The following is a 22,718-nucleotide window of genomic DNA, read 5'->3' as shown; positions in this document are numbered from 1 at the left end:
TACCTTTTTACCGGTTTGCCCTCCAATCTAAAAGGAAGTTTTGCAAGGAAGGATATAAACTTTGTATTGATTCTACAAATACAGCATCTGTTTTTCTGAGCCTTATAAAGTTGTGTGATTCTCCATTTTATTACTTTGTTGAATGGATTTGTGAGTATGTTTAGTTGTAAAAGCAGTAAAAACCTCTTAACTAGAATATAGTTACTCTTACATTGTTGGTTTGCCTAATGCTGTAGCTTGGTTAAAGAAATTTTTAAGAGCAGAGTTCTTTACAATATCTTAATATTCTGATGTCTTTCTAGGTTATGGTATTTAAGAAACCTTCTGTCCTGTGACAAATGAATTGCCCCTCTCAATTTCTATAGGATTTTTGTGAGCCCCGTATGTTAAGCATGTTCTACAAAATTCTAAATTTCATATAGTGTTGATATTTAGTATTGGGGGTTTTGTTGTAATTTTTAGAAGAACTGAGCTAAGGAGTAGTTGTTAAAAAATGAAATATAGTTTAGCAAGCCTTGACTACGTTGTGACAGATGTTTCAGTCCCACTTCAGAAGATATTTATACTGAAAACAGAACCATATTATGCAACTTTAAGCAAAAATCAAAATATGAAACTAAGGATTTACCAAAACTAATATGCCAACCCAGATCCAAAAATAGATTAAAACTGTTGAACAACTTTTGTTCTTCTTACAAAAGATAAGTTTGCTTTATCAGAGGACTATGAAATAGCAAGTACCCTCTTTCCTCTTTGACAGAGCATCTTGAGTTTTGATGAAGTTCAAGTGTCTAAATCCAAATTACTGATATTGGAAAATACTGAAAAAGTTGGCATGTGGAACCAGAGATCCTGTTGTCTAGGGAATCCTGGCAAATGGGAGAGAACCAGAAGGAGAATACTGGATAGGCAAATATCCAAGTTTTCAAAATGATAGATCATTAAACTTACATGGATCTTTAGCAAAATCCTAAAACAAAGTGTAGATAGACAGTGTATGAACTACTTGCATTCTCCTTCCTGATAGGCCTAAGCTTCTTTAGAGTAATATAATATAAAGGGGAAGAGTTTAAGTTTCAGAGTCAGACATACCTTGGTTAAAATCCTGGTCCTGCCGCTTAATAACTGGGTAATTATGGACAAATCAGTTAACCTTCCCAGGGCTCTGTTTATTTTCTGTCAAACAAAGCTATCATCTACTTCATAGGGATATTAGAAGATTTAATGAGATAACCTATGTAGAACTCCTGGCACACAGTAGACTTGTAATAAATTCTAATTATCTTCCCTTCACCACTTCCTGCTTTTCTTTACCCAGTGCAGTCGTTTTAGCTTCTGTGCCTTACCCTTTCCTGCAGTTACAACTTCTTGCTAAGATTATTTAACACAAACTCATTCTCTTCTCCCTTTTCCCTTGACTTCCGGTGACACCATTTGGTTTTGATTCTCACTTCTTTATTACTTCATAGGTTCTGGGACCGACTTGCCTAAGTTTGAATTCCAGTAGCTGTGTCACTTTGGCCAATATACCTAACGCGTTTAGTCTTGGTATATTCATCTTTTTTCTTTAATTAAAAAAAATTTTTTTTAATACTTTATTTCTGAGAGAGAGAGAGACAGCGTGAGCAGGGGAGGGTCAGAGAGAGGGAGACACAGAATCTGAAACAGGCTCCAGGCTCTGAGCTGTCAGCACAGAGCCTGACACGGGGCTTGAACCCACGAACCGAGAGATCATGATGTGAGCCGAAGTCAGATGCTTAACCGACTGAGCCACCCAGGTGCCCCAGTATGTTCATCTTTAAAAGAAGGTAGTATTGGGGTGTCTCAGGGGCTCAGTCAGTTAAACATTCAACTTTGGCTCAGGTCATGATCTTGCCGTTCATGAATTCGAGCCCTGCATCTGGCTCTGTGCTGACAGCTCAGAGTTTGGAACCTGTTTAAGATTCTGTCTCCCTTTCTCTCTCTGCCCCTCCCCTGCTCACTGTCTCTCTCTTTCTCTCAAAAAGTAAGTAATAAACATTAAAAAAATTTTTTTAAAGAAGATGCTATTAAAACCACACTGAAATAACATTTTACACCTGTCAGAATGGCTAAAATTAAAAAGACAAGAAACAACAGATGTTAGTGAGGATGTGGGGAAAAAGAAGCCCTCATGCACTTCTGGTGCAAATGCAAACTGGTACAACCACTGTAGTAAACAGCAGAACAAGTTTCTAGTTCCTCAGAAAATTAAAAATAGAATTACTGTATAATCCAATAATCCCACTACTGGGTATTTAATCAAGAAAAATGCAAACTCATGAATTCAAATAGATATATGCACCCTGTGTGTAGTGCAGCATTATTTACAATAGCCAAGATACAGAAGCAACCCAAATGTCTATTGAGAACTGAATAGATAAAGAAGATGTGGCACATATATCTATAATGGAATAGTATTCTGCCATGAAAAAGAATGAAATCTTGCCATTTGTGACAATACAGATAGACCTAGAGGATGTTACACTAAATGAAGTAAGTCAGAGAAAGACAAATACCATATATCTTCACTCATATGTGAAACTTAAGAAACAAACAAAGAAAAAGACAAAAAAAAAAAAAAAGACTCTAAGATACAGAGAACAAACTGGTTGCCAGAGGAGAGGTGGGTGGGGGAATGGATGAAATAGATGAAGAGGATTAAGAGTACACTTAATGGGGGCACCTGGGTGGCTTAGTCGGTTAAGCGTCCAACTTTCGATTAGGTCATGATCTCGTGGTTTGTGGGTTCGAGCCCCGCGTCGGGCTCTGTGCTGACTGCCAGCTCAGAGCCTGGAGCCTATTTCAGAGTCTGTATCTCCCTCCCTCTGACCCTCCACTGCTCACGCTGTCTCTCTCTCTCTCTCTCCTAGAAAAAAAAAAAAAAAGTACACTTAATGATGAGTGCTGAGTAATGTAGAGATAATTATTAAATCGCTGAAACTAATATAACACTTTATGTTAATTATACTTGAATAGTAATAAATTTTATTTTTTTAGGTTTATTTATTTTGAGAGAAAAAGAGAGAGAGCATGCACATGAGCAGGGGAGGGGCAGAGAGAGGGAGAAGGAGAGAATCCTAAGCAGGCTCCACGCTGTGAACATGGAGCTCAACATGGGGCTTGAACCCACGAACCATAAGATCATGACCTCAGCCTAAATCAAGAGTCAGATGCTTAACTGCATCGGGCTCTGCTCTGACAGAGTGGAGCCTGGTTGGGATTCTCCCTCCTCCTCTATCTCCCCCTCCACTGTGCATGTTTGCATGCACACCATCTCTTTCTCTCTCAAAATAAATAAATTTTTTTTTCTTTTCTTTTTTTCTTTTATTTATTTCTAAGAGAGAGAGAGAGACAGCGTGAGCAGGGGAGGGTCAGAGAGAGAGGGAGTCACAGACTGAAACAGGCTCCAGGCTCTGAGCCGGCAGTCAGCACAGAGCCCGACGCGGGGCTCNGGCAGTCAGCACAGAGCCCGACGCGGGGCTCGAACCCACGAACCGCGAGATCATGACCCAAGCGAAAGTCAGACGCTCAACCGACTAAGCTACCCAGGCGCCCCTAAATATTTTTTAAATACTTTTTTTTAAAGGATGATTTGTTAAAAAAATAAAAAAAGTTACTGTATTACTACAGTAGGTGGTTTTGAGGAATACATATAAAATGCTTTGAAAAGTGTGTGGCACACATGTAGCAAGCAATAAATTAAAGTTTACTTCTATCATCATGATTATTATCATTTTCAGCTTCTTTGTTGTCTTTTCTTCCTGGATTTAATCCTTTAAATGATAATACTCCCTATTTTCTCTCTCCAGCTTTCTTCTTTTTTTCTTCTCTATCCTCTATGCTTGGGCTGTCTCACCCAAGCAAGCTCATGGTTTCTCTTAACTACTGCCCTGAACTTTCTTCTGAGTTCCAGTCCTGTATATCTAGCTACCTACTTAAAACTCGTGTCCAGAGTTTAACTTGTTTCCTAATTCTGTTCCACCAACAATGGCATTAACTTTTGGCGTCCTTAATGGCATTGACTTAATTGCTTGTTCACATTCGTTTACCAGATCTAAGGACAGGCATCATATTAGATTTATCACTTGCCATAATACAGTGCTTATACCATGTTAAGTATTTGGTATTTCTGAGTGAAGAAAGGAATCCAGAAAACTTTTGCTTATTAGAAATCAGATTAAGTCCTTAACCAAGGTACTGTGAACTTTCTGTCTCTTTGTTCCCAGTACAATTGTTGGGTAGGTAGATTGGAATGCCTTGATTTCTTCAGGGTATTTGATAAAACCTTTCATGATATTCTAGATGACATGTTGATGGAATGTGCATTGGATGGCAGTATAGCTGGGTGACTTTATAGGTGGCTGAAGAGTTATATGTAAAGAGTATTGATTACTAGATATTTGTCAGCTAGGTGGAGGTGGTATACTACAAGACTCAGCCTTTGGACTAGTTCTATTCAAAATTTTTTGCATAACTTCCCTGACTTAATATAAACTACTCATATAAATCTGTGGGTGACATACAGTGGTCAGGACTTTTTCAGTTGTAACAGATACCTGCTTATGCTAGTTTAAGCAAACAAGGAATTTCTATGTTCCCACAAATAGAGTTGATTAGTTTACGGCAAGAACTCAAATAATGTCATTGGGATTCTGTCTTTGCTCATTTCCCTATTCCCCTTTCCCCTGAATTGGCTTTATTCTTAGTCAAGCCTTTGTCATATGTTACGAGGAATTGATATTGGCAGCCCCAATATTAATTAGCCCTTCCAGCCTAAGAGCTCAGAGGAAGAAAGAATCTCTATGGCCTTTGGAGAACCTATTTCATGTATTTTGTGTAGAGTTGGGCCCACTTCTGTACTGGAATGAGGTTGGGGAATGGATTTTTCACAGGAAAGGGAAATTCCTCTACCAGAGAAAGGAGGAAGGGAATAATGAATAGTCAAAATTATGCTATCACAAGCCACTACAAATGGAGAACTTAAGTACTGAATGTCTGAGACTGACAGTGTTCTAAGAGACTGGCAGAATTAAATTAACAAGATATTGTTACTGTCAGCAGCAGCAGCTAATATTTATTGAACTTTTGCTGTGTCTTGGGCACTGTAGACTAAGCATTTTATATTCAGTTAATTGCTACAGTGGCCCTATGAAATGTAGGCCCTATGAAATACTGTAAAATATTTTTATTTTACAGAATAAAGTATGGTCAGAAAGATTGCATGATGTGTCTGTGGTCACCCAGACTATACTATAGGCACATTGCTAAGTACTTAACCTATTAAAGAAGAACTTAATCTTTTAAACCACCTTAGTAAAATATGGGGTTATTTTCTCCATCCATATAGGTAGGTAGGGATGGAGTTAAAACGAGGTTTTTATGACTACCTCTTATGGGAAATATTTCACCCTTGAGTGATAGTTAGATAATCTTTAAAAATTTTCTACACTGTGATGCTATGATTTTTCTGTGGACATTCTTTTAGGAATACATACCTGATAGAAAGTGAGGTGGTATAGTATAGACATGTTCTCTAGGAACCCAAATCAGCTTTGCTGCTTAAAATACTTTCTTTAGAACAAATGACATCTCCTCAGAATTACTCATTGTTATGCAAAACCATTGGCATTCTATGACCTTCTAGGACGCAAAATTACCCAGGAGACACTGGGCAATGAAGCCTATCTTAGCAGATGGCCATTTCCTGCTTGGTTCAACAGTGCTAACATGTCTAGAAGCAGGAGTTAATCTATACTGCACAATACCCTTCATACACTTTGAAGTTTATCTCTGTATACCTTTAGTTGAAATAGCATGGACAAGGAAGACTTCTATAGGAAATGATGGCTCCTGGTTAATTGAGGACCCATATGAAAATTTCTTTTAGATGTGTTTAACTTCTGAACTACTAAGCTATATTTTCAGAGAGGTCTTATCCTTGACAGTTTGAAAACAGGCACTAGAGAGACTAATTTTCCCCTCTTCCCACAATGGCAAGGTCAGTTTTGCCAGTAATGATTGTCATTCATTTGTCCATTTGCTAAACCATTAAGTGAGCTCTTCATTCTCCCAAATGTTTAAAACACTCATTGCCCAAATGCTGAAATTTATTATTACCTAACTTGTAAGCGTCCCTTACTTATAAAATCCTTAGTCTATGAATCCTAAGAGCAGTCTTTCCTACTCACCCCCTGCTAATAATTTTCCCTGCCTCATGTCTCTTTTTCCTTCACTGTTAACTTCCAAACTGCCCTGTTGTGGAAAATGCCCTTGTTCGCCCACTGAACAGGCAATCTCCCTCAACTTCCTTGTTAACAGAATCCCAGTTTTCTTCAGAGATTAGAAGGGCATATGGTTCTGGAGAAGCTGATCACTTCTTCAATCCCAGAACATGAAACCGGATTCATTCTCAAAATGTGATCCTCACACCCCTAGATATCTGTGAGTGTCTCAGAGGTTCTGCTAGATCAGAAATATTTTCATAATAATAATAAGACATTATTTGCCCTTCTCTCTGCTGACATTTGCACTGATAATGCAAAAGCAATGGTGTTTAAAATGGCTAGTATCTTGGCACAAATCAGATAAATGGTACCAAATTGTACTACTAGCCCCCACGTTCTTCACTGCTATGACCTCACAGTAAAAGATAAAAATCTGGGGGGCACCTCATTAGCTCAGACAGTTAAAGCATCCCACTTTGGCTCAGGTCATGATCTCACCATTTGTGAGTTCGAGCCATGCATCAGGCTCTCTGCTGTCAGCATGGAGCCCACTTTGGATCCTCTGTCCCCCTTTCTCTCTGCCCCTCCCTTGCTTGTGTGCTCTCTCTTTGGTATTAATCTCCTTTGAATATTTGGTAGGACTCACATTGAAGCTATATGATCCTGGACTTTTGTTCATTGGGAGGTTTTTGATTATTGATTCAAGCTCCTTAGTAATAATTAGTTCATACTTTTTACTTCATCATGATTGAGTCTTCATAGGTTGTATGTTTCTAGGACTTTATCCATTTCTTCCAGTTTGTCCAGTTTGTTAGCATATAATTAGTCTTAGAGGTGTCTTAAGACCGTTTGTATTTTTGTGATGTCAGTTGTAACATGTCCTCTTTCATTTCTGATTTTGAGTTCTTTCTCTACCCCTGCCCCCTCCATGAGTCTAGCTAAAGTCTTGTCACTTTTGCTTATCTTTTCAGAGAAGCACATCTTCATTTCATGTGTCCTCTTTATTGTCTTTTTGAGTCTTTATTTCATTTATTTCTGCTCTAATCTTTGTTATTTCCTTCCTTCTACTAACTGTGAACTTTGTTTGTTGTTCTTTTTATATAATTCCTTCTACTTTCTGGTTTCTAGTTGTTATTTTAAGACTTTTAGTTTCTTGGGGTGCCTAGGTGGCTCAGCCAGAAGAGTATGCAACTCTTTTTTTTTTTTAGTGTTATTTTTGGGAGAAAGACAGGGTGTGAGTGGGGGAGTGGCAGAGAGAGAAGACACAGAATCTGAAGCAGGCTCCATGCTCTGAGCTGTTGACACACCTCAAACTCACAGGGCTTGAACTCCTAAACCGGGAGATCATGACCTGAGCCCAAGTCAGAAGCTTAACTGACTGAGCCACCCAGTGCTCTGTCTCTCTCTGTCTCTCATAGTTGAATAAATGATTTTGTTTTTGTTTTATTTTTTTTTATGTTTTTTACTTTATTTTTGAGACTCAGAGCACAAGCAGGGGAGGGTCAGAGAGAGAGAGCGATACAGAATCCGAAGACAGGCTCCAGGCTCTGAGCTAGCTGTTGGCACAGAGCCCAAGGCAGGGCTTGAACCCACGAACTGTGAGATCATGACCAGAGCCAAAATCGGACCCTTAACCAACTGAGCCATCCAGGCGCCCCAGAATAAATGTTTAAAAAAAAAAGTCTGTTTTGTCTGGTATGAGTATAGCCACTCCAGCTTTCTTTTGGTTTCCATTTGCACAGTATTTCATTTTTCAATCCTTCACTTTCAATCTGTGTGTTGTTATTATTACGTCTAAAGTGAATCTCCTTATAGGTAGCATATAGGTGAGTTTTGATTTTCCATCCATTCAGGTGCTCTGTTTCTTTCTTTTTTTTTTTTTCTTTTTAATATTTATTTACTTTTGAGAGAGAGAGAGAACAGCAGGGAATGGGCAGAGAGGGGGTGGGGACACAGAATCAAAGCAGACTCCAGGCTCTCAGCTGTCAGCACAGAGCACAACGCTGGGCTTGAACTCAGGAACCATGAGATCATGACCTGAGGTGAAGTCAACTCAGGTCAACCAACTGAGCCACCCTAGGCGCACAAGCTGCTCTGTTTCTCTTGATTGGCAAATTAAGTCTACTTACATTTATTTATTTATTTATTTATTTATTTATTTATTTATCTACTTACATTTAAAATAATTACTAATACTTTATAAGTAAGACCACTGTGTGTCAACTATACTTCAGTTAAAAAAATAAATAGGGGCGCCTGTGTGACTCAGTAGATTAAGCATCCAGCTCTTGATTCTGGCTCAGGTCATGATCTCACTGTTGGTGAGATCGAGCAACGAGTCAGGCCCTACGCTACCAGTGTAGAGTCTTCTTGGAATTCTCTCTCCTTCTCTCTCCGCCCCTCCCCAGCTCATGTGTAATAAATAAATAAACTTTATTTATTTTTTAAATGTTTATTTTGAGAGAGAGAGAGAGAGAGAGAGTGAGACAGAGCTCAAGTGGGGGAAGGGCAGAGAGAGAAGGAGACAGAATCTGAAGCAGGCTCCAGGCTCTGAGCTGCCAGCAGAGTCTGACTCGGGGCTCGAATTCACAAACCACGAGATCATGACTCGAACCAAAGTCAGACGCCTAACCGACTGAGCCACCCAGGCGCCCCAATAAATAAACTTTTTAAATGAATGAATATAATTTAAAATAATTATATTCATTATAATTTTATAATTCATTAAATATTATAATTATTGAGAGATATGTATAATTACTGATAGCATTTTATTGATTGTCTTGTGGCTGTAACTGTAGTTCCTCTCTATTCCTTCCTTTTCTCTTACTCTTTCCTTTGTGGTTTGATGACTTTCTCTAGTAGTATGTTTATATTGCTTTCTCTTTCTCTTTTGTGTATTTACTATAGGTTTTGTTTTGAGGCTCCCATGAGGCCTACATAAAACAACCTATATCTACAACAGCCTATTTTAAGTAGATAACAACTTAAGTTTGATTCCATTCTAAAGCTTAATATTTTTATTCTCTCCCTACCCAGGTTTTGTTATTGATGTCACATTTTACATCTTTTTATCTTGTGTATCCCTTAATTAAGTATTGTAATCATAGTTAATTTTCCTACTTTGGTCATTTAGCCTTTATACTAGTTTTATATAGGACTAACCCATTACTTTTACTATATATAGAAGAGAAGGGAACTCTTTCAAACTCACTGTATGAGGCCAGCATTACCTTGATACCAAAATAGACAAGGATGCCCAAGAAAAGAAAATTATGGGCCATTATCACTGGTGAACATACGTACAAAAATTCTCAACAAAATATTAGCAAACCACATTCAGCAGTTCAAAAGTATCATACACCATATCAAGTGGGATTTATTCCAGGAATGCAAAATGTCTGGAAATCAGTCAATGTTACATAACACATTAACAAAAAGAAGGGTAAAAATTATATGATCATCTCAGTAGATGACAGAAAAAGCACTTGACAAAATTCAATGTCCACTTATAATAAAAACTCTCAACAAAGTGGGTATAGAGGGAACATACCTCAACATAATAAAAATGTGCCAAGCTCTTAGCCAGCTTTTCTCTTAAGATCAGGAACAAGACAAGGATGCCCACTCTTGCCTCTTTCATTCAACATGGTATTATTGGATGTCCTAGCCAGAGCAATTATGTAAGAAAAAGAAAGAAAGACCTCCAGATTGGAAAGGAGTAAGTAAAACTGTCTGTATTTGCAAATGACGTATTTATAGAAGACCCTAAAGATTCTATTAAAAAACTGTTAAAACTAATAAATGAATTCACTGAAGTTGCAGGATACAAAATCATTACAAAAAACTTACGTTTCTATACATTAATAACAAAATATCAGAAAGAAAATTAAGAAAAATCCCATTTACGATTGTATAAAAAGGAATGAATTAGCTAGGGCTAAATTTAACAAAGGAGACAAGAGATCTATATATTGAAAACTACAAGACATTAATGAAAGAAATGAAGGACGACGCAAATAAATGGAAAGATATTTCATGTTCATAGATTGGAAGAAACAGGATCATTAAAATGTCCATACTACCCAATGCAGTCTACAGATTCAGTGCAATCACTATCAAAATTACAGTGGCATTTTTCACAGAATTAGAATAATCTTAAAATTTGTGTGGAACCACAAAAGACCCCAAACAGCCAGAATGATCTTGAGAAAGAACAAAGCTGGAGGCATCCTGCTCTCTGATTTTTTTAAATTTTTAATGTTTATTTTTATTTTTTTTAATGTTTTATTTATTTCTGAGAGAGAGAGAGAGAGACAGCATGAGCAGGGGAGGGTCTGAGAGAGAGGGAGACACAGAATCTAAAGCAGGCTCCAGGCTCTGAGCTAGCTGTCAGCACAGAGCCCGACGTGGGGCTTGAACCCACAAACCGGGAGATCATGACCTGAGCCGAAGTCACACACTTAACCGACTGAGGCACCCAGGTGCCCCTATTTTTATTTTTGAGAGAGAAGAAGGGCATGAGCAGAGGAGGAGCAAAGAGAGAGGGAGACACAGAATCTGAGCAGACTCCAAGCTGTCAGCACAGAGCCCAACACGGAGCTCAAACTCACAAACCACGAGATCAGGCCCTAAGCCAAAGTGAGATGCTTAACCAACTGAGTCACTCAGGCGCCCCTCATGCTCCCTGATTTTAAACTGAATTACAGAGCTACAGTAATTAAAACAGAATGGTATTGACCTAGAAACAGTAGATAAGTGGAACAGAATAGAGAGGCCAGAAATAAACAAGCATATATAGGCAATTAATATATGACAAAGGAGCCAAGAATATGCAATGGAGAAAGGACAGTCTCTTAAATAAACAGTGTTGGGAAGAATGGACAGCTACATGTAAAGGAATGAAACTTGAACACCATCTTACAACATACATAAATATTAACCCCAAATGGATTAAAGACTTGGACTTGAAACCATAAAACTCCTAGATGGTAACAGAGGCAGTAAGTTCCTTGATATAGGTATTGGCAATGATTTTTTTTAATCTGACACCAAAAGCAAAAGCAACAAAAAGAAAAACAAATGGGACTACATCAAAATAAAAAGCTTCTGCACAGCAAAGGAAACCGTCAACAAAATGAAAGACAATCTGTTAAATGGGAGAAGATATTTGTAAAGCATATATGATAGGGGGTTAATACCCAAAATATATGAAGAATTCATGGAACTCAGCAGAAAAATTAAAAAGTTGTAAAACTGGGCAGAAGACCTGAATAGACATTTTCCCAAAGAAGACATACAAATGGGCAAAGGTATATAAAAAGATGTTCAATTCAACATCATTCATCATCAGGGAAGTAGAAATCAAAACCACACGGAGATCTTAGTTCACACATGTTAGAATGGCTATCACCGAACCAACAAGGAATAACAAATATTGGTTAGGAAGTGGAAAAAAGTTCACTGTTGGTGGGAAAGAAGTAAATGGGTGCAGCCAGCATGCAAAACATTATAAGCTTCCTCAAAAAAGTAAAAATAAAACTATGTGATCCAGCAATTTCACTTCTAGGTATTTATCTGAAGAAAACAAAATCACCAAAAGATATATGTACCCCCATGTTTACTGCAACATTATTTACAGTGGCCAAGATATGGAAACAATGTAAGAGTCCATTAGTGGGAAAATGGATAAAGAAGACATGGAGTATATATACAATGGGATGTTATTCATCCACAAAAAATAATTAAATCATGCCATTTTCGTGTGTCTACTATACTTAAATAAAAAACAAAAAGTCAACCATTAAAAAACAGTGGGGGGAAATCTTGTCATTTGTGACAACATGAATGGGACCTTCAGGGCATTGTGCTAAGTGAAGAAGTAAGTTAGAGAAAGACAAATACCACATGATCTGTCTTACATATGGAACCTTAAAGCTCAGGGGTGCCTGGGTGTCTCAAGTCATTTGAGCGTCCAACTTCGGCTCAGGTCATGATCTCACTGTCCGTGGGTTCAAGCCCTGTGTTGGGCTGTCTGCTGACAGCTAGCTCAGAGCCTGGAGCCTGTGTCTCCCTCTCTGTCCCTACCCTGCTTGTGCTCTGTCTCTCTCTGCCTCTCAAAAATAAATAAACATTTAAAAAATAAATAAATAAAAAATAAAGCTCAAAACAGAGAACAGATTAGCAATTGCCAGAGACAGGGAGTAGGAGATGGGAGTAGTAGTAGGGGTGGGAGAAATGAATGCAGGAGGTCAAGAGGTTTAAAAAAAAATTCTTATATTGGGGCGCCTGGGTGGCTTAGTCGGTTAAGCGTCCGACTTTCGCTTGGGTCATGATCTCACGGTTCGAGCCCCGTGTCGGGCTCTGTGCTGACAGCCAGCTCAGAGCCTGGAGCCTGTTTCAGAGTCTGTGATTCCCTCTCTCTCTGACCCTCCCCTGCTCATGCTGTCTCTCTCTCTCTCTCCTAGAAATAAAATAAAAACATTTAAAAAAAAATTCTTATAAAGACAGTTTCTTTTTGAAATATCTTTATATATATAAAGGCACCTGTGTCACTCAGTTAGTTAAGCCTCCAACTCCTTTTTTTTTTTTTTTTTTTTTTAATGTTTTTAATTTTAGAGGAGGACAGAGAGCATGAGCCGGGAACAGTTTGTGAGATCATGACCAGAGTTGAAATCAAGAGTAGGACACTTAACCAACTGAGCCACCTAGGCACCCCCTAAGTGTCTAACTCTTGATTTCAGCTCAGGTCATGATCCCTCACTTCGTGAGATCAACCCCCACATTGGGCTCTGCACTGACAGAGTGGAGCCTGGTTGGGATTCTCTGTCTCCCTTTCTCTCTGCCCCTCCCCTACTTGCACACGTGCTCTATCTCTCGAAAGTAAATAAACATTTTAAAAAGTCTTTATTGTATACTAATGGTATCTCATCTTTTGAATTCATGTCCTTTTGTATATTTTTAATGTTTATTTTTGAAAGAGAGAGAGAGCACGCGTGCAAGCAGGGGAGGGGCAGAGAGAGGGAGACACAGAATATGAAGCAGGCTCTAAGTTCTGAGCTGTCAGCACAGAGCCCGACAACGTTGGTCTCAAACCCATCAGCCATGAGATCATGACCTGAGCTGAAGTCAGAAACTCATCTGACTGAGGCACCCAGGTGCCCATCTCCTTTTCTATTCTATGTGACAAAATGGGAGGTACAGGTAGAGCAATTGTAACTGAGTTGCAAGCTGACCTAACCTGTTTTTTTGTGGAATGTCATATTTATATGAAAGAACAACTGACAGGATAGTTATTCAGAGTTGGGCATTTGGCAGACATTTTCTTAAAAATAAATGAAATGATCCTGTTACTCCAAGGAAGACAGTTGACACTCTTTGTTATTAATGGTAAAATATGAGCTTTCAAGCAAACATTACAATTTTGGAAAATTTGCATCTGCCCCATCTGCCCCCTATCAAGTTTGACAGCCTCCCAGTACTTAAAGGGTTTTCTGATAAGCTCAGAGGCAGTATCAACAAATATGACTTTTTTATATTTGAAGAATGTCAGTATTTGAAAGAGCTGTATAATTCATTGAACCAGTACTCTCCAAATGACTAATACAAGATGTGAAAAATCATGCATGGGTAAAAGAAGCATTCACAGTACTAGACAGACCAATGGATTGTAATGTAACAGAGTACAGAAGGTTCAGTGATATAGTTTCAGATTCCACATTGCCCCTAACCTTTAAGAACTATGATTTGCTCAGTTTTGGTGTCCTCAAAGAAAAGTCACAATTATCTGAAAAGAATACATATATGAAATCTTTGTAAGGCCAGTTTTCTTTATGTAGTTCAACACATTTTACCAGCAGATTGAATGCAAAAACAGGCTTGAGAATCTAGCTGTCTTCTATTAAACCAGCCATTGAGGAGATTTGCAAAATGTAAATCAGTGCCAATGCTCTTTTTATCCCTTTCTTTTGAAAAATTATAGCTATTTTTATTTAAAATGTTATATATATTCGTACATAATAAATTTTCTAATAATTTTCTCAATAATTTTCTAATTATTAATTAATAGTTGTAATAAATAATGCAGAGAGATCTCATGTACCCTTTAACTAGTTTCCCCCAATGGTAACACCTTGCAGAGCTATTGTACAGTATCACAACAGGGATATTGATATTAATGCAATCTACCTATCTTATTAAGATTTCCCCGTTTTACATGTGCTCACTTGTATATGTTTCTGTGTGTATTTAGCTTAGTGCAGTTTTATCACATGTGTAAGCTTGGGTATTTACCACATAGTCAAAATCCACACAGAACATCTCCATCGCTACATAGATCCCTTGTTGTCCTTCCTAACCATACTCTGTTGTCTTACCTGCCTCCACCCCTTCCTCCTGGCCACTACTAATCTGTTCTTATGTATGTCTTTTTTTTTTATCATTTCAAAATCATTAGTTGTTTTAAATAAGTTAATTAATACATGTTAAATCCTTCACTTTTTAAAAAAAAGTTAATGTTTATTTATTTTTGAGGACGAGAGAACTGAGCGTGAGCGAAGGAGGGTCAGAGAGAGAGGGAAACACAGAATCCGAGGGTCAGAGAGAGAGGGAAACACAGAATCCCAAACCGGCTGCAGACAGCAGGCTCCAGGCTCCCAGCTGTCAGCACTGAGCCAGACTCAGGGTTCAAACTGACAAACCGTAAGATCATGACCTGAGCTGAAGTCGGACGCCTAACCAACTGAGCCACCCAGGGGCTCTATTCACTTTTAATTTCTAATACAGGAAATATCAATTGATAAAGCTTGCATAAATAAAAGCTCTGTAAGGTTCTCCATTTTTAAGACTAGCAAGGTTTCCCAAGACCAAAATGTTTAAGAACAGCTGGCTTGAAGCAGGGGGAATCATTTTCATTTCTCCTTCCCAAGCTACTACAGAACAAGATATGGTTTGTGATATCTCAATTTAGAATTCTCATGTTTTCTCATAGGACTGTCAATATGAATGATGATTAGATTCTTTAGTACAGTTTGGCCCATCCATGATATAGGTTAAATTGAGACTTTTCTACTGACATCTGTGGTTCAGAATGATTCAGTTTTCTAATACACCAGGCTTTAGCTTCTAGTGTATTCACTATTTGGTCTGTGGGTTATTTTTCATTTATTTGCTTGTTTGTTTTTGTATCCTATGGGGGTAAGAGAATGGAGTAGAGATGACAAGCTCCAGCCCTGATTTTTTAGGAAATGAGTATGTGAAAGGAGGTAAGAATTGTGTTCGGGAGAGGAAGTAGTTGCAGCCAGAGAATAAATTTTTCTCATTCTTTATTCTTGAAAAACTAATTCTAATGCTTCCCTTGGAACAGTACAGGAATGGGAGGGATCATCAACCTTCTGTGGGAAAAAAAATCATTTCAGAGCTAGTACTTAGGTCCCTATCATCACTCATCAGCTGCAAAGTTAATAGCTTTGCTGAAGGAAAATGTGGTGAATTTCAAGCAGGCAGGAGATTGTAGAGTGAGAAGACTTAGAAGAGCAGAATAGATGCTTCTTTCAGCAAAAACCTTTGCCACAGTAATGGGACACTACCATGTGATTTGTGTTATGTATTGATTTCATTTATGAGATTTTTTTCCTTTGTTACATTTCCAGCATAATATATCCATTCCCACACACTGAGAATTTAGACAGGCTTGAGTATTAGGATCGTTTGATCTGCTATTTCCTCTTTACCCTAAGAGATCTTTCTAGATTGAGCCTGAGACTCTATTATGATCGTTGCAGGAGAGCTCCCTGTGTCTAGTCTTGTAGTCTTCAAATTATATGTTCACTTGCACTTGAATTTTCTGCTACAAACTGGAACAGCCTCCACTGATGACCTTGACCAGGTGCTGATTGGTTAAAATTGAGTGCTAAAGTAAGTCTTCTGTGAATAACAGAATACATACCTTCAAAGAACTGTTTGATGTCTGATTTTGGTGCCAGCTACTACGTCTTTTTTTTTTTTTTTTTTTTTCACTGTTTTCCTCCTTGCCTTCTGCTACAAGATATCTTGGAAATTAACCAGAGAGTTACAATCGAATTCTTTTTCAAGGCAAGCTTAAATGGAATCTGGGAACTCAGCAGATATGCAGCTTCTTCTTTCTTTGTTTCTTCCTTCCCTCCTTCCAAGAGGCAGGCTCAGAGTGTTGGAAAAGGAAGTGATTTCCTCCTTCACTAACACTTAAATGTTGTGTTGTGTTATGATTTACTTAGGATATTCTATTGCATTGTGTTAAGAGCTTTGTGAAAAGGAGGAATTCACTTGCTCTGTAATTTTGACCAATCGGACTCATGGAAACAAGCAATTACTGAACTTTGAGGATAAGCAAAGATAAACCTTAATTATTTTTTTAAGATTTTTTAATGTTTTATTTATTTCTGAGAGAGCTTAAAAAAATACAATAAATTTATTTTATCTCAAAATCTCAGTCAACAGGAGGCAGTTCAAATAACTGAGGATTTTTTCTTTGTATTTTAATTTGAGAAACAACACAATAAATTGATAAATAAGATTTTAAATAAGTACCTGTTCTTCTTATAATAACCTACAATAAAAATTTTGCGAGCAAATCAAGTTTTATAGGGGGAGTACTTACATGTTTATCCATGAATAAGGAACCTATATTACTATTAGCATTGCTGATGCTGAGTCACTGTAAAATCTTGAAAGACCTTTGGAATTATCAGGGAAAGAGAACATGTTATTAATACAATATTTGTAATATTTGTTATATTTGACAGGGGCTCAGTGAGTTAAGCATCCAACTCTTCATTTTGGCTCAGGTCATGATCTCATAGTTTCATGAGTTTGAGCCCCGCATCCAGCTCAGTGCTGACATAGTGGAGCCTACTTGGGATTCTCCCTCTTTCTGCCCTCCCCCTGCCCCATACACGCTTTCTCTAAATAAGCTTAAAAAAATATTTGGTGACATTCTACTTTTTACATGATCTTATCCAATCATTCTGAATCTGAACACTTATCTAACCATTATCTCCAGTTATCTTTCATTCTTGGATAAAGGGAGTTTCTTAGAGTTACTGCAGTTATCGGTAGAGGCAACTTCCTTTCTGCCATTTGACTGTGAAGGGAAGATATCAGACTCCTATCTGTGAAGGGGAAAGGGAAGGATCTGTCCCAAATATTTCTTTGCTGCATTTTCTACCCCCCAAATTATATTGCAGCCTTGAAATTTTTCTTCCATCAGTGCCTCTCTTGTGTGGGAGGCAGCTGAAGGCAGTGTATAATTACTTCTTGTGGGGAGATTAATGGCTCTGGCCTTTCTTTATTCTCTCCAGTTCTCATTTCTGCGTCACCTGCCTATCAGCACTTAGATCTCTAATAGGTGCTATTAAGACTAATATCTAAAGGTGAAATGAAAAGTATCATTAAAAGGTAAAGGACATGAAATGCTGGGAAACTTCAGATATTTCCATCTTTAAATCCTCTCTTTTCAAGTTTTAATTTTGTTTCGTTTGTGTCCCCATTCATGGAGTCCAGGAGCCAGGTTGGCACTCCTTAGCATTTCATAGACTAAGAACTGACCCAGGTTTTCTTGTTGTTGTAGTTATTAAGGTATTTAATGACCTTAACTTTTTATATTCCTGTTACTTAATTTTCCCTCCTGGCACCAGTCTCCTGACAATTCCTGCTCTTGTATTCAACAAATGTGGGAAAGCTGGCAAAAAGAAGTCCTTTTCTGATTTTTATCCTCTCCTAGAGAGTGGTAAATGAAGCTGTGTTTGTTCCAGTGAATAGTAGAATATGAAATCCCATAAAGCCATCTCGGTTATTAGATGAATATCACAGAGCTGCTTATTATACAGTATGGCTTAATGTAGATTATAGATGTGACCAAATGGTAATTAGCAGAGCTAGAGCTGTAATTAAACATTGTGCTGCTCTGTGATTTCTCCTCAGATTTCTGTTGCAAAGTAGGAAACTGAATAGTTCCAAATCCATAGGTGGATTTCTTCACTTCTCCCCACCCCCTAAAATTTCTTTTAATGAATTAACTGACTAAATAAAGTTATCCTCACACAAACAGAGATCCTGAATTGTACTTAGTACCTCTTATCAGTAAGAGTAGTTTGGTGCATATACATGCCAATTGGCTCTTCGTATATTAGTTTTATTATTCTAACTAATGAGTTCAGCTAAATTCCTTCTCTCCACGTGTTCTGTAGCAGGGTTTAATTGGCAAACCAAATGAAACAGGGGTGTCTCCTACTTACACATCTTAGATCTTGTTTTCAGGATCTGTCAGTATAGTGGCTTTATATACAGTGTTAGTAGTTTCTTTTCTCCCTGGTCTCCCATGAGCAGTGAATAACCTAGCATGAAATGAAACTACTTCTAGAAAACAGCTGTCCTTGAGACCTGAGAGAGAGAGAGTGTGTGCGTGCATGCTTATGTGTAGGTGACTCCCTGGGGACCTATCACCCTCTGTGCTTGGAATTGCTGCCTTAGCAATGGAACAGGTTAGTAACAGGATATGGTCATGTGAGTCAATGAGACCATTCAGAGAAGTGACCTAAAGACCTAGGCTAATCCCTTAAAGAAAGAGGACCTTGCAGGAATTTCTCTCGCTAGTAGAAGAATGGTACAGGGAAGAAACCAAACTTGGAGCACTTGGGTGGCTCAGTCAGTTAAGTGTCCGACTCTTGATCTCAGCCCAGGTCATGATCTCATGGTTTGTAGGATCAAGTCCCGTGAAGAAGAGAGAACAAAACCCTAAGCAAAGGAAATGCACATACTGATGATGAATTGTTTTTGTCTCAGTTCTTCCCCAGAGGAAAAAATAGAAAAACAGAGGTGTGAGGCCAAGAGTAAAGATGATCTGTATACTCTGTAATTTTCCCTTTTTAGTAATTCTCAAGGATAAAATCTCCAAGGAACTTTGTTTCCAAAGAGTTATTAGCTACTTTCTTGAAGCATTCCTGAAAGGACTTGATGTTAGAGCCAGATTCCAGCCATACACAGGGGTAGTAGAGAGTTGAACTTACCTTTTCTGTATTTTTACCTTCAAATCTGTGCATAGAAAATTTAGTCTTTTAGGAATCTACCACATCCCAGGAAGATTGCCAAATTAAATGATCAATGCCTGATTTTCAAGAGGGCAAAAAGAAGAAAAAAAGCCCTTTAGCATTGACCATAATACAAAAAATTCATTATATGGGCTTCAACTTTCATTTTATGAGAAAGGTGGAATTAGGGAAGTGCAGGGGTGGAATGCATGCCAGGCAGACAAGGATAATGTTTTGGCAACTTTTCAGGGACCAGAATTAATCAATATCTGTGTTCTAGTATTCAGTGGACTCTGACAGGGATGATTCACAAGTAACAGTGACCTCTAAGTCAAGAAGTCAGAGCTAACTGTGAGAGTAGATATAGTACCCAGATTTCTGCTTCTAGAGTAGTATCTGAGGCCAGAAAGGTGTGTGCGTGCAGGCATGTGTGTGTGTGTACACGCATGTGTTAGAGTGGTGGGTTATAGGTATAACAGTGGTCATTCAGTAAACTGTTTCAGAACCAGAGTTCTTTTGGAGAGCTGTCCAGCATCTTGGATTGTGGGTGCATATATGGCATCTGTTGAAGGAGTACATTCAAACTAGACTAAAAAAAAAATCTTTCATAATGGGAAGAGGGTCTCAATCCTTGATTCTCATTTTCTAGGTCTGCTGACTGGTATATTTAATCTTTAAGGTGTGTGTGAATTGAGAGCTTTTGCATATGTAGGACACTATGTTCCATTAGGATTTGGGCACTTTAGACTCAGGGTACTTTGTCAGTCTAATAAATGCTAGGATTTAAAGAGTTAAAGGATTATCACCCTCTATATTACAACTTTTAACTCTGGATATGTTGAATTCTTGGTTTCTACGTAATTGCATTCTTGTGAGAGATTCTAGTTTTAAAAATTTTTTTAATATTTATTTTTGAGAGAGACAGAGTGTGAGTGGGGGAGGGGCAGAGAGAGAGGGAGACACAGAATCTGAAACAGGCTCCAGGCTCTGAGCCATCAGCACAGAGCCCAACATGGAAAGCTTGAACTTGGGAACAGAGAGATAGTGACATAGGCCAAGGTCAGATGTGTAACCGACTGAGCCACCCAGGTGCCCTGAGGTTCTAGTTTTAGAGGTAGATTGCTGTTTCTTGTGTTCACCTATTTCTGTCTGTGCATGTGTGTAATCAACTTCACCTACATACTGCCATGAATTGGCTTCTGGATCATAATAGCACCTGCTGTTTCTTACAGATAAATTTGATATTAGATTCATGCTCCAAAATGCCATTCTTATTAACCAGTTGCTATTATAATCTCTAAGTGTTAGAAACCTCCTTCAAGTTGCACCTAGGCCTCCTATAACTTTTAAGTAGGTGTCCTTCTAGCTAAAGATGAGTTAAGGTTCTAGTCTTCCTGAAGCGACATTCCTGGGATCTCGCTATTTCTCTCCTTTATCCCTACCAGTATTCTTGGATTTTATACCTGATGAATGAATTACTTGTCGAATGACAGATTGGTAGGAAACATAGTGGTGGCAGTAGAACATGCCTCAGAATCCTTTTCTTTCTCCTCAATCTGTGTGCTCTTTTACTGTTGAAATCTGGACCTGGTTCTCTATCACTGGAGATTTTTAAATGAGACAAGATTTTTTAAAAATATAATTTTTTAAGAGTTTATTGTCAAGTTGGTTTCCATATAACGCCCATTGCTCATCCCCACAAGTGCCCTCCTCCATGTTAAAAATAAAATTTATTGTCAGGTTGGCTACATATAGTGTATACAGTGTGCTCTTGGTTTTGGGGGTAGATTCCCGTGATTCATCATTTACATACAACACCCAGCACTCATCCCAACAAATGCCCTCTTCAATGCTCAACACCCCTTTTCCCCCTTCCCCACTCCCCACCACCATCAACCCTCAGTTTATTCTTTGTGTTTAACAGTTTCATGGTTTGCTTCCCTCTCTGTTTGAAACTATTTCCCCTTTCCTTCCCCCACATTTTTTAATACACTTTAGCTAAGCACAGTTTATGAGGAAAATCATTAATGAGAAGTAGGGCTTCTCCTACCATAGGGTGTGCTGATATAAACCACTAGATTTGTAGTGGTATAATGTGCTAGAACTTGAAAGGAAGGATCAAAGTCTTATATTTAGAGCTTTCCACAGTGGCAGGAATGAATGGTGGACTAGATTAAATATAAAGAAGGTATTTATTTCCTCTAAATGTTTTCTCTGCAACTCAGCTACTACTTTCTCTTTCCCTACAGATGGAGTCCCCTGTCTCTACACCAGCAGTGCTGCCACTGCACCTTTTGGTACCAGTGGTCAATAATGACATCTCATCCCCCTGTGAGCAGATCATGGTTCGTACCCGATCAGTTGGGGTCAACACATGTGATGTGGCTCTAGCTACAGAGCCTGAGTGCCTGGGCCCCTGTGAACCTGGGACAAGCGTCAACCTCGAGGGCATCGTGTGGCAGGAAACAGAAGATGGTAAGTGCTGTGTGTGGCTTTTCCTATCCCTTCTCAACCTGCTTCTGCCAACAGGGGCTTAATCGTAAACAGCACCAAGTATTTATTAGGAGTCTCAAGTGACCATTGTTTGCTAGTGACAGCTACCTAGAAGATCGCAGCAAACTTCTTAGTAAAATCGCACAGCTTCTAAAGATTGCCAATTTGTTTAAAGTTTATTTATTTATTTTGAGAGAGAGACAACAGGAGCAGGGGAGGAGCAGAGAGAGAGAGAGAGAGAGAGAGAGAGAGAGAGAGAGAATCCCAAGCAGACTCCACTGATGTGGGCTCGATGCTGCGAACAGTGAGATCATGACCTGAGCTGAAATCAAGAGTGGACGCTTAACCCACTGATTTGTTAAGTGCTGGCCAGTACTTCACAGAGTGTCTCTACTCTCCATACTCCTCTTTATCATTTTATATGGGAGAACTGGAATGTAAATGAACTTCGGGTCAGGCTTCAAGGGAAAAAGGTAATAAAAGGACAGCTGTGGGAGTCAAGGAAATGGAAAACAGTCACTCTTAAATTGACTTAGTGTTGGCTCATTGAATATGCAACTCTTGCCTTTTTTAACACCTGGAGGTACAGCCAGCTCCTTCCCACTGGTTGCCTCATTACCCAGCCACCCACGTCACTTCATACATCTGTCACTTAGTACAGATTTTATAGGCCTAGGCAAAAGGGAAATGTTTACATGGTCTTGTTTTCAGGCATCCACTAAGCAGTTGGCTCACTGCAGGGTGCTTCTGCCTCAGGCTACCATCCAGACTTCTTGTATGTTCCATTTGCCCCTGAGAACAGAGTCTATTCTATTTTAGAAGTTCATAAACCTGAAAAATAGTTGTGTAAAGGGACTTGACCAGGTATTTCTGATCCCTTGGTACCATCTTTGGCAATTTGGTTTCAGCACATAGT

General features: G+C 38.6%; 1 protein-coding gene across 3 annotated transcripts in view; it reads left to right on the top strand.

Moving 5' to 3' along the window:
- The window catches only part of ZNF609 (zinc finger protein 609), a 211,740-nt gene that overhangs the window by 133,505 nt on the left and 55,517 nt on the right, over nt 1-22,718 (top strand). For all 3 annotated transcript variants that reach the window (XM_039218959.1, XM_039218950.1, XM_039218942.1), the window contains one exon: nt 21,559-21,784. In XM_039218959.1, coding sequence (XP_039074890.1) covers nt 21,559-21,784 — 226 coding nt within the window. The remainder of the gene's footprint in view (nt 1-21,558; nt 21,785-22,718) is intronic.

Source organism: Hyaena hyaena, unplaced genomic scaffold (genome assembly GCF_003009895.1).
Source record: "Hyaena hyaena isolate Hyena2069 unplaced genomic scaffold, ASM300989v1 scaffold_15, whole genome shotgun sequence".
Lineage (NCBI taxonomy): Eukaryota > Metazoa > Chordata > Mammalia > Carnivora > Hyaenidae > Hyaena > Hyaena hyaena.
The sequence above is the reverse complement of the archived record's forward strand: the minus strand, read 5'-3'. Positions and strand labels throughout refer to the sequence as shown.